Raw genomic sequence first — 13,022 nt, forward strand, 5'->3', positions numbered from 1 at the left:
ATCAGAACTCTTTTCTCATGAAGCATAATTTGGTGTTCCCTTTACTGTTGATTTACCTTGCATTGTTGTCTGATGAGTGCAAGATGAAAAGCTTTGATAGCATGTCTTTCTTTCAGCAACATCAAGTATTTTGTAGGTTGATTACTTATGTTTGAAATAGACACAAATGTTCATGAAAGAGTGATTTGACATGGAAAATTATAATTAATTATTTTAAACTAAGGTTGTTGATTTTCTCAATATGGCTTGCATGTCCTGATTTGATAGGCAAATTCAATAACAAAATTTAGTTCTGTGTAACCACTTTTATGAATGTTTGTAACCTTGGCTGCAAAGCATTTCTCCAAGCTTGCGTGTGACTGAGATTTACTTCCATCAGATTTCCTAAAACTCTCTCACCTGGCTCCAGTCTCGAGGATTCACAAATTAAAATGATAACAATGCTTTTGTTTATTCTAAGTAAAGTCTCCCCTATAACCTTCACAGAGCTCCTGCACCTCTGCTTAAAAAAAATCCATGGGAAGACATTGCTGTCACTTTGACTATGCGAGAGGTGAAATTAGTTTGCAACATTACAGAAGAATTTTGCCTACGATTGAAACTGTTATCCCCATGGGATTGTTAAGTTTTATATAAGCCTATTTTTATGTAAGTTTATTTTTTGGAGGGGCTAGTCTGACATTGTGTACAAATGATCAGAATTGTGCTCAGGCTGAATTTATGGTTTTCGCTTGTGTGAAATCAAGACTCATTTGCAAAGTCTCTTAGTCCAGCTCAATATTTTATTGGGTCTGATAAATATGGGGTTTCTTATTCCTCAGCTTCCAATAACTTAACAGCCTCTTAAAAGGAAATCATGACATCACTTGAGATTTAGTGAGGAAAAATGTCTTATTTTTCTATGGAGTCTTTGGTTTCTTTGCCCAGTAGAAGAGTTACTAAATGCTGGTAATATTTTGCTTGCTGTTGTGTTCAAATGTGCATTTTTTTAATGTGGTAGATATGGGAACGTTGGTATTGGAGGTGATGGCAAAGCCTGACCATCTTCCCATTGGTCGAGTTCAAATAAATGGAATTTCACAGCTTTCACCAACCTATGGTATTAGTGGGTTCTTCACCGTGATTTCACCAACCTCGGAGAAACTCGGGGAACTACAGGTTAGAAATATTATGCTTACTGATAATTCTATGTTAAAAAATGTGATCTGATCAAATATTTTTTGGGACTTGGCTACTATAAGCCAAGATAAACAATATTCTTGAGTAATTTTGATTGCTTAAAAAGGCATATAAACTGGCAGGGAACAGGAATTAATAGGTTGTTGAAGTTGGGCCATATTACTTTACACTGCTTTGCTGCTACTCATGTTTTTTTAAGCACTTGGGTTATCAATTTTAGTCATGTAAATATAAAGATAGACAGTATAATTCCAGGTGAGTGGTGAGTGTTGGCTTTAGTCACTTTTAAAAAAATTCATTCATGGGATGTGGGCATCACTGGCTGAGCCAGCATTTATTGCCCATCCTTAACTGCCCTTGTTCAGAGGGCATTTTTTAAGAGTCAACCACATTGCGTGGGTCTGGAGTCACATCTAGGCCAGACCAGGTAAGGGTGGCAGGTTTCCTTCCCTAAAGGACATTAGTGAACCAGATGGGTTTTTACAACAACCAACAATGGTGTAAATTGGCTGCTGCTTTTGTCTATATAATAACAGTGACTGCACTTCAAAAAAAAATAGTTCAGTGGATACAAAGCACTTTGAGAAGATATAAAAGACTGCATAGATTTTGTCCGTGTACAAAATTTTTTTAACTCATCGAGGGTAAAGACAGTTATTTGAAGGAGAAGGCAATGGGTGTGGAATAAAGACATGTCATTAAAAATTATTGAGTACATTCACAGTCTGATTTGATTAAAAAATACAACTTGCCATTTTGTTGGTAAAATTAAATATCCCATTAGTGGCCTTTATCAGTACATCATCTTGAAATATGCAATTTGGTTCACAATGTTGTCCCTGCATTGTGTATAATTAGCCTTGGTTTATGTAGTAGTTTAAAGGAGCAGTATATTCTTTAGGAAGAAGGGATAACAATGTAGAGTAGCTGTCTATCTTTAAGTATTCCCACATATTTAACATGTTGGTAGACCGAACTTAGAAAGCAGAATTGATCATTTCAGTTCCACATACGTAGAATATTTACAGTGCTTAAATGTCAATTGGAACACTTGTGTTTGAATCCCAGTACAGTTTGCCAGTCTGCTTTGGGATTCTCTGAATGGAAAATAAAAATTCCGCCACACATGGTTTCACTAAGCAATTTCCAATTTGAGGGTCCCTTAGTGCAAATGTTGTACAACTGTGCAACAGAATTGTATTCTACTGTAATCCGTAACCTCAACATCCTCCACATTCCTCACTCTAATCTTATGATCAAGCCAGGGAACAAACCTTGGTTTATGGAGCAGTGTAGAAGAATGTGCCAGGAACAGCACCAAGCATACATAAAAATGAGGTGCCAATCTGGTGAAGCTACAACACATGACTAAATGTGTGTTAAACAGCAGGAGCAGTATGGCATCAACAGCTAAGCGATCCCATAGCTAACAGATCAGATCAAAGCTCTACAGCCCTGCCACATCCAGATGTGAATGAATCCCAGCTGTGTATTGAAGACTTAGGCTCCAGAACTGGCTGTGCCTCAAGCCAAGCTCTTCCAGTGCAGTTACGATACTGGTATCTACACAACAAAGTGGAAGATTTCCCAGTTATGTCTTAACCACAAACAACAGGGCAACCCAACCTGCCAATAGTCATCCATCAGCCTACTTTTGATGATTAACAAAGGGATGCAAGGGGTCGTTGACAGTGCTATCAAGCAGTATTTGCTCAGTTTGAGTCCTGAGTGGATCACTTGGCTCCAGACCTAATTATAACCTTGGTCCAAGCATGGACAAAAGAGCTGAATTCCTCTTATATCATAAGACCATAAGACATAGGAGCAGAAATTAGGCCATTCAGCCTATCGAGTCTGTTCCGCCATTCAATCATGGCTGATAAGTTTCTCAACCCCATTCTCCCGCCTTCTCCCGGTAATCTTTGATCCCCTTACCAATCAAGAACCTCTCTATCTCAGTCTTAAATACACTCAATGACCTGGCCTCCACAGCCTTGTGTGGCAATGAATTCCATAGATTCACCACTCTCAGGCTAAAGAAGTTTCTCCTCATCTCTGTTCTAAAAGATCTTCCCTTATCACTTCATATCAGTGATACTATGTTAACAGAATTTTAATTTCTCTCTTTTATGTTGTAAGTACGCAGACAATTAGTTTGTTCGAAATAAAGTAAACTGCTCCAGTTTTGCATATTTTATTGTCTTGTGTGTACCCCTAATTCTTGCAATGTTGTATTCCAAGGGCTTAAGCATGTACATGATGCCAACCTAAAACAGCACAGCATTGTTATGTGATTAATAGTGAGCATGGTTTTTAGACTTGTTCACTAGTATAGTAAGAGGAAATCAATTCAACCATCACTTCGAAGTATGATTTATTAAGTATGTGCAAAACCAGATCATATTACTTCATTTCATAGATGTTAAAACATTGAACAAAATATGTCACCGAATTGTCACACATTATTCTTGCCAACCATTCAAGCTAACTTTTGTAATTGATGCAAATTTTAGGTATCACTTGCTCTGGAATCTCTGTCAGATTCTTGCGACAGCAGCAGTTCTATTCCAAACACAGAAGCAAGTGTAGATGGTGCAGTTTCAGTCCAAAGCTCTGTGCGGACAGGATCCTTTGAAAATCTCATTGAACCTTCTGCACCTCGTAAATCGTCCATAACCAGTGCAAGTGGAAAGGAGTCGCTGTCCAGTAGCACCTGTAATACCCCAAGGTAAATGGCAGCGAAACAAATCTTCAGATTCTGTTTTGAGTCTGTGTTTTCAATAATATTTGCCAGTAATCACATGGGCGGAATTTAATACCCTCCCCTGTAACGAAGAGGGCATTTGATCAGGTGGGAGGGTGGCTGCCTTCCCACCTCTGCCCCAATTTAAGTCCTGGCGGGAAGGCGCATTGATGCAGCTAATGCCCACCTAAGGACTTTGTCTTGCTTGTCAAGCTTGCTTGTGGGCTTCTGGGATGGGTAGGGGGTAGGTACTCTGTGCCTGGTTGAAGGACCCAGCATTGTGGAGGGGGGTGCTCACTGAGAACCATTGCCTTACCGTTACTACTGATCCCCATCCCCCGCGACCCTGCTTCTGCCATTACTTGCCTGTAACCTTGGTCCCTCGGAGTTCTTGAGCCTCAAGTGGGTGCATTACCGAAAGCAGCTACTGCCTTGGTGGCGGTACTAAGCAACGGAAAGCTCCCAGCCTCCACTTGACCAGCAGCTCTTGTTGGGCGGGACTTTTTGGCAAGTTTCTGTTTTGTAACATTCTATCATTGTAGTTTTTGTCTGCAATGTGCATGATGACAACTTTCATTCACATACAAGAGATAAAAACAAAAAACTGCGGATGCTGGGCCAATTTATTTTGATAAGCTTATTACTGCTTTGCAGCTACTATCAATTTTTTAAAAAAAGATTAAAATGACTGTGATAAACTTCCCTCTGACTATAGTATCTGAATTCCTCAGCTAAATTCCTGCTTTGAATTCACTCCCATGTATAAACTATTCTTTGTTAGTGGACCTTTCATGGAGTTACTGATCGGTAGTGCAGTTTCTGATGCTTACTTGACCTGCTGCAACTTGAACCTAACATGGCAGATTTATTGACACAGCAAGTTACATGGGGGGATTACATGTAATGTTAGTGGTACAGAAAGGTACAGGAGTTTCAGAGATGATATTTATTATGCTTTATTGTGTTTACTTGAGAAGCAAGCTTATTTTTATATTCTTTCCTGCATTCATTTAAAATATGTAGCCAGACCAATCCAAAAGTGCTTCTTGAGTATAGCCCTGTTGAGTGCTGCAGCGCATTCCAAAATACACATTGTCTTTATTTGCCTCCCACATATCACCTTTAACCATTGACTTTCATCTGCAAACCAGTGCCCCATGCCCCTGCCTCACTCCTTCCAAGCTCTACTTTCTCCCTCCAAAATGTTTGAATCACTTCTCTGGCTGTTTTTCCCTCAAAACCAGATGTGTGTTGCTACTCAGCTTGTTGCTTATTCTGGGCTTTAAAAAAAAACTTGCAATAGAGAAATTGCGTATACTAGTGAAGGAATATCTGTGAAAGCCAATCAAAAATTGAGTCATACAGAGAGCAAGGACAGGAGAATCTTGATGAAGTGGGGAGAGAAAAATAGTGAAAATCTGAAAGCTGCGAGCACCAGAGAGAGAAATCGAGAGATGAAGTTAAAGATTGGGAAAGAAGCAGAAAGCTTGCAGGAAGAGGCACAATTCTTTTTGTTTGCAGGTGCTATTTTGGTGGTTACAGCCCGATTTTCTTTTTATGACACGGAAGTAAGTAGTTACAAACTTTACATCTGGATTGCAGTTCATTTGAAGCAGCCAAACCTGAAAGAAATAAATTGATTTTTGGTTGAAAAAAATTATAATTTCTGTTTTTTTTTCCGCAGAGGAAGAGACCATGTGTATTTCCAGGAAAACGCCAAAATTACTAAGACTGTTCCCTCTGAAAATAAGCAGCCCATGAGTTCAGCCCCCTTTTCTCTGGCCGAGACTCTTGAGGCTAGTGATGAGCAGACTGAAGCACGGGTACTGTCGACAGATAGCCAGACTACCCGAAACCTTATTTCAGGTACGTTCCTAGCTTAGCAGAATTTTTAAATAAAAGCAGAAAATGCTGCAAATACTCAGCAGGTCAGGCACCCGTGGAGAGAGTTATAGAGGTAATGGGCTGGATTTAACATTCCTCCACTGGTGAGTTTGAAGTAGTGGGAGGCTGGGTTTGTTAAATCCAGTGGCAGACTGCCCACTGCTCCTGCCCTTATAGCAATTAAAACCACGGTGGGATGGCATTGAGCCACCCACCCGCCAGTGGGCCACTGCTGCTGGAACTGCCGGTGGGAAAGGTCTGCAACAAGTAGCCAGCACAGCACCTTGCTTTGCATGGCCTGCTTGCAGGCAAGTTGAGGAAGGGAATCCCTCCATAAAGGGCCCCCTGAGCTCATTGGAGGGTGCCATCCTCCACACACACACACACACACACACACACACACACACACACACCCCACCACCACCACCACAACCTCTGTGATGAACTGAAAATACCTACCTTACCTTTAAATGGAGTTTGGGGCCTTCTGCACATGTACCAGCTCCCCCGGGAAAGGACCGCACGTGCGTTGTTAGTCCTTTTATATTCTTTAGGCTAGGAACCAGCCCTGCACACATACGCAGAAGCAAAGAAGTGAAACGACTTGAAACTGCAGGTCAGGTGATCTGACCTGGCGCACCATTCCAGAGATGGTGTCCCAGGGAGCAGAACACTGGGAGGGGGCCAGGGAGAACGTTCCAAACCAAGAAGGTGATCCCAAACCAGGAAGTGGGACAGAAAGAGGTCCCTGAAGAAAGTCCCAGGCAGGGACAAAGACAGAGATCAGAGACAGGAGCAGAGAAAAAAGTTCCAAGCTGAAGAAGGAGCTGCAGGGAGCAGACTTGAAGCAAAGTGGGCTTGAGAGAAGCCCTGAAGATCCAAGGAGGCAGCTGAAGGTTGGTGACTCCTTACTATGGTTCTTTTGGAGCAGTGGTGTTCTGCTTGACATGGCCGAAGGTCTGAAAGTGTGCTTGGAAGGTGAGTCTTGAGTGTACTTGGAGATCCAGGGGAAAGGAGTCTCAAAAGGCGAGATTGAAACCCTACAAGTGGGAGCTACATTCTGAGAGAATTTCAAGGTGAGTTCTTTAAATGAGGAGTTTGGAAGCCCTTGTGAGAAGGACAGTTTTTGTGAGACCACAGTGTGACAAGCATCTGGGTTAGGCTGACCCATAGAACTTGCTTTGGTCACATCTGTCATTTTCTTTGGAGAGTGTTGTGTATGACCACAATTTGTAGTTGGTTCACATGTACTGCATACTTACTTTGAATATTAGAGTATGAGATAGGTATGTTAAGTTGTTTTATCTTTCTAAATTTGTATGTGTCTGTAAAGATAAAGCTGGGGTGGAGGAATAATGAATATTTGAATCATTTTCTTGTGTCTCTATTGAGATCTCACCAGCCTTTTTGTCTGGTGTAATATAGTTCATTTTTCATGTTTAATAAATATTTTATTCCTTATGTTAAAGGCTCATTAGCAGACTCCTGTGAATTTGTTCAGTAACTTTCCTCCATGATTTTCTTTTTTAAAAAAAAGTTAGGATCTATCAAACTAGGTTTCACTCTGGGATCTAACTTGTCCAATATTAACATCAGCTGGGATCGTAACACCGGTCACAATCTAGCCCCCACTACCCCACTCAAGTCACTGGGGCCTGCCAGCTTTACACCTGGCGAGACCCCCAATCATACGTAAATTTTGCAGTGCAGCACACCTGAAGTACTGAAGAGTTGCTGGCTTTTGATTGGCCGGCAGCTGTCCGGGATGGAAATGCCACCTCCAATCTATGAACAGCAATTGCCTGTTAAACCGTCCTCCATCACCACCACCACCACCACCACGCACACGCGCGCGCGCACACACACACACACACACACACACACAGGATTGGAGCTCAAACCTAGAGTGTTAAAGTGCACAGGTAGCTTAGATTTAACTGTTTTACACAATGGGTGATGAATATTGCAAATCAATCACTCTGGTTGGGGGTACAAGCAGGTAGCTAGGAAAATGTAAGGGAAGAAGCAGATGGATGGCTTAGAGAGTGGCTCATTGGAGCAGTACTGGTCTTGGAGCTGGCTACTTGGTCTGGGAATTGCCTTTTCAGTCCTATGCTTTGTTTCTACGTACAATTTTCTGATGCACCTTGGTTAAGCTTTACAATTTTGAATTGAGGAATATTGAATATTGTAATAACCCCCAAGATTCCATTTTCCCTAGCTTGAAAATGCTGGAAGCAGAAACTAAGAAAACGTATGGGAAGGTGTGTTGAACACCCAGGTTCAAAGAAAAATTTTTTTCAGTCAGTCGACCAATCTGTAAGACATGTAGTAGAAAGGCTCACACCTTTTAGTGCCATTTAGGAACAGGAGTAGGCAATTCAATTTGATTATGGCTGACAACCTACCTCAAGGTTACTTTCCCACACTTTCTCCATATCTCTTGATGTCCTTGGTCTCCAGAAATCTATCAATTTCTGTCTTGAACATGCTCAATGATTGAGTTTCCACAGCCCTCTGGAGCAGAGAATTCCACCACCCTCTGAAGAAATTCCTCCTCATCTCAGTATGCTCCTTATCCTGAGGTTATGTTCCCTGGTTTTAGATTCACCAGCCAGGAAACACTTTATCCACATTCACCTTGTCACGCCCTGTAAGAATTTTGTAAGTTTCAATGAGGTCACCCCTCATTCTTCAAAATTCTACTGAACTTCCGTTGCATTCCCTCTGTGGCAATTATATCCTTCCTTAGATAAGGAGACCAAAACTGTGCACAATGCTCCAGGTGAGGTCTCACCAAAGATCTATATCACTGCAGCAAGACATCCTTGCTCCTGCACTTAACTCCTTTCACGATGAAGGCCAATATGCCATTTGTCTTCCTAATTGCTTGCTGCACCTGCATGCTAGCTTTCAGTGACTCATGAGCAAGGACATCCAGGTCCCATTGGACACACATTTCCCAACCCCTCTGCCCTCTTGTTTTTTCTGCCAAAGTGAATAACTTCACACTTATTCACATTATATTCCATCTGCCAGGTCCTCTTGAAGCCTCCTTGCATCCTCCTCACAACTTATGTTCCAACCCAGTTTGGTGTCATCAGCAAATTTGGAAATATTGCAATTGGTTCCTACATCCAAATCATTTATATAGATTGTGAACAACTGTGGACCTAGTACTGATCCTTGCGGTACCCCACTAATAACAGCCTGCCATCTTGAGAATGATCCGTTTATTCCTACTCTTTGCTTTCTGCCTGATAACCAACTCTCAATCTATACTAATATGTTCCCCCAATCTCATGCGCTCTAATTTTATTTGCTAACTTCCTGTGTGGGACCTTATCAAAAGCCTTCTGAAAATCCAGATACACCACATTTATTGGTTCCCCTTTATCTATGCTACAAGTAACATTCTCAAAAAATCCAAAAGTTTGTCAAATGGGATTTCCCTTTCAGAAATCCATGTTGACTCTACCTAATTTTACCATTCCTTTCTAAATGTCCAGTTATCACATCCTTCTTTTCCCCTAACCAACAAATCCCCTATCACTACTGCTCTTCCCCTCTTCTTCTTCCCTTCCTGTACAGCTGAGGCACCCGTGGTGCCACGAACTTGCCTCTGATTGTACTCCTGCAAGGAATTGGGTCGTCACCAACACCCAAAACGGAAAGCTGATTAGCGAGCAGGACCTCGGGACTCCTGCACTACCTGCCTAGTTTTCTTGGAATGGATGACTGCCAGACAGTCCCTTTCTGCTTCAATGCTCCTACCCTCCAATGTGACCATCTCTGTGAATGTGTTATCCACATAGCTCTCAGCCTCACGACTGTGCCACAGTGATTCCAGCCGTCGTTCAAGCTCCAAAGCCTGGAGTTCAAGTTTCTGCAGTTGGTGACATTTCCTGCACAGGATTGTCTAGGCCATCAGCAGCCTCCAAGACTTCCCACATACTACAGGACATGCATTCCATATGGCCAAGCTGCCCTACCATGTCTTAATTTTACTTCACTTACGTTAACTTCATTTTACTTTGGTTTACTTACATTAACTTTATCTTACTTGGCCTTAACTTAATGAATCTTACAACTATTGATAAACCTTACTAGTACTGATAAATCTGATAATGCTTAACACCCTTTACAAATTGCAAAAAACTTTACATATAGCACCTCTTTTCTCCCATGCACTGGATTCACACGTGAGCCTAATTTGCTACTCGCTCAGCCTCAGGCTCACTCGGACATAGTCCCCTGACCATGCTCACCTTACTGACATTTTTAACCGTAATGTATATTCTGGAAGATGTCAAAGTTACCGAGGCATGGAGACCTGGAGATATCAAGTTCTGCTTTTGCTCTCCTAACTTATGATCCCAGCTGATGTTAATACCGGCCAAGTCAGATCCCAGCGTGAAACCTGGCTTGATAGATCATAACGTTTTTATTTTGAAACTGTGGAGGAAAGTTATTGAATAAATTCGCAGGAATTCGCTGATGAAATTTTAACACAGAGAATAAAATATTTATCAAAATAAGAAAAATTAACTAGCCAGGCAAAAAGGTTGGAAAGATCTCAATACAAACACAAGATGATGATTCAATTTCCAAATGATCCTTTACCCAGCACGATCTTTACAGACACACAAATAGTGAAAGAGTTATCATTAGTTTGACACAAAGCCTCTTTACCTAGGGCTGCTACACATGCAAACAGTTTTCTTCCGGTGAATTCCTGAGCATTCACTTGATGCTTCTCAACCAACTCGTATCTCTTTCCGAGACACGCAAAACTGCACTCTAAACTCTCTCTTGCTTCAATTGCAGAGCAAACACGAGTTCCCTAAACTCAGTCTCCTTGTAGTATCTCCTATCTCAGCTGAAAATCCCTCTCTTCACTCTGACACACACTGAACTCTTCCCTTTCTTTCTCTGTTGTCATTTGACTACTGTCACTACGCAACAGCCCAGTTTTTCCTACTTTGGTTTCCCCAAAAATCACTAAACATCTACCTGCTTTTTAACCCATATATATGACCACAGGTCCACCCAGACTTCTAGGCACCAAGGCTCATAAACAACCAAAATGAAACTGAAACCATTTTACCTTTATTAACACACATATGTATACTTTTTAAATTGAATATATATAATATATATTATATATATATATATATTTTTATATATATATAGTTCCTAATGCAACAATATCAAAGGGCCCTACTCTGGATCAGAAATTATATGGCACCTTTTATGGCCCACTCATTAGCTATTCCTGAGTCCTCAATTTTTTTGCCTGATCACTGATAAGAAGTGTTAGTTTCCAATAAAACTCCATGGCTTTTATTGGTTTTGTTTTCCAGAGCATTTCCTAGCATTCAGATTAACTACTAGCTGCATAATGTATGGAATTTTACTAAAACACCTACTTTGAAAATAAAATATAAGATTTTGGAGGGCTTCTCATAGAATGGAAGCAGAAACAAAGCAATAATTAAGAGAGAAAATATGATACCAGTTGGCACATGGGGCCCATACATTTTTTTCTGTCTTTTAATCATGATAGTTGTGTTTTTTATTATAATTTCATCTCTTCAGAAACCAATATTTCACATCCTCCCAGGTATAATATTTAGCATAAAATTGCACTATGCAGTAAGTGTAGATATTCTTGAAAATTGCTGTTGAGTGATACACTGCACCAATATAACTGCCCAATCTATCAATCTGTCTGTTTCACCAATCAGGATTAAAGATGTTAGATTTTATTGAGTATGTTGGCCCAGAACTTTCTGGATTAGTTAACTTGCAGCATGCTCCATTGGACTTCTCTCACCCTGTAGCCCAAAAATCTTTTGCACCTCAAATTACTGGAAGTGCAAACTGATAATGGTACAAGTGAAGGCATGAGGGCCTCTGTGACCTTGGTGAGCAATGGGACGAGCAATCTATCTGCTTAGCTAATGTGATTTAAGGAGAAAGAAACAGGAACAACAGTGAAATAGAGTGCATTAGGATCAAATCAGACACAGAAAGTTTGGATTAAGGGAAGGAAAGAACAAGAGGCAGAAAGGAAATGTTTTTTAAATTTTCTTTTTTTTTAATCTCCAAAAACAATATATGATAATACAAAGTTTCACATGTTCCCTTTTTGGGCTGGAAGGGTTGAGTGGCATTTCAGGGACATGGATCTCACCATTAAAAAGGTACTTGTGCTATTGAGTACCAGCTCGAACTTTCAGTGGCAAGTTTAATTGATGATTCATGCTCATTTGATGCAATTCTGTGAACCCCGTGGGAGGACAGCAAAATGCTGTTTTCAATGGAGCATAAATCATCCAGTGATTTGTGGTGGTACACAACTGGCGGAATATCGTTGCCTTGCTGCAAATTGCTGGGCATTTAAACACATCATTGTTTTTCCAGCATATTCTGGTCAATTATCATTCACATTTTACATGTTAAGTTGGGTTACCAGCAGATGGCAGCAAACACCAATAGGCTAACAAACAAAACTTAGCTTCTATCATTTTTTCCCAAGAATTTATATTGGTACTTTCCTTCTAATTTTTTTTTAAAACAGCCATAAATGAACTGTTTACAACATGTTAATATGTCGTCCTCTCTGTTCCCCGCCTCCCCAATCCCTCACTACTCTCCATTCCCTCTCCCTGTTCCTCTCTGCTCTCCTGTTCCCACCACCCCTCTCTGCTCTTCCCCTTTTGTCAATACTGTCCCCTACATGGACCACTTTTTTTTACATTCTTGCAATTGCCACCCTGTTTATAACATTTCTTTCCTTGCAAAAACTATTTAACACAATTGTTGCCCATTTCTTCCACAACTCCCTGTTTGAATCCCACCAATAAGGTTTCTGTATCTCCTGCAGCAAGATGTGTGGAACCATGATTAGAGTATTGTGCACAGTTCTGTTTGTCATGTTTAAAAAAGAATATAAAGCATTGGAGAAAATGTTTAAAAGAAATCAGCATGATACCGGAACTACTGAGAGCATAAAACTATCAGGAAAGACTGAACTGATAAGGGCTTTGCAATCCCCATCCCTTTGCCTCACCATTGACTGCAGTACCTTCAGTTGTCTAGTTCTCTACTCATTTACTACCATCCTTGAAACCCACCTCTTTGCTTAAGCACCTTGAGACTTTTTTTATGTTAAACTTGCTATATAAATTCACATTGTTATCAGAGAAGTGAG

At 40.7% G+C, this 13,022-nt stretch overlaps 1 protein-coding gene across 4 annotated transcripts in view; it reads left to right on the forward strand.

Annotated features, from left to right (window-relative positions):
• The window catches only part of c2cd3 (C2 domain containing 3 centriole elongation regulator), a 149,694-nt gene that overhangs the window by 9,701 nt on the left and 126,971 nt on the right, over positions 1-13,022 (forward strand). For all 4 annotated transcript variants that reach the window (XM_041199609.1, XM_041199606.1, XM_041199608.1 and 1 more), the window contains exons 3-5: positions 1,001-1,158; positions 3,693-3,907; positions 5,607-5,788. In XM_041199609.1, coding sequence (XP_041055543.1) covers positions 1,001-1,158; positions 3,693-3,907; positions 5,607-5,788 — 555 coding nt within the window. The remainder of the gene's footprint in view (positions 1-1,000; positions 1,159-3,692; positions 3,908-5,606; positions 5,789-13,022) is intronic.

This window comes from Carcharodon carcharias, chromosome 11 (assembly GCF_017639515.1).
Source record: "Carcharodon carcharias isolate sCarCar2 chromosome 11, sCarCar2.pri, whole genome shotgun sequence".
Classification (NCBI taxonomy): Eukaryota; Metazoa; Chordata; class Chondrichthyes; order Lamniformes; family Lamnidae; genus Carcharodon; species Carcharodon carcharias.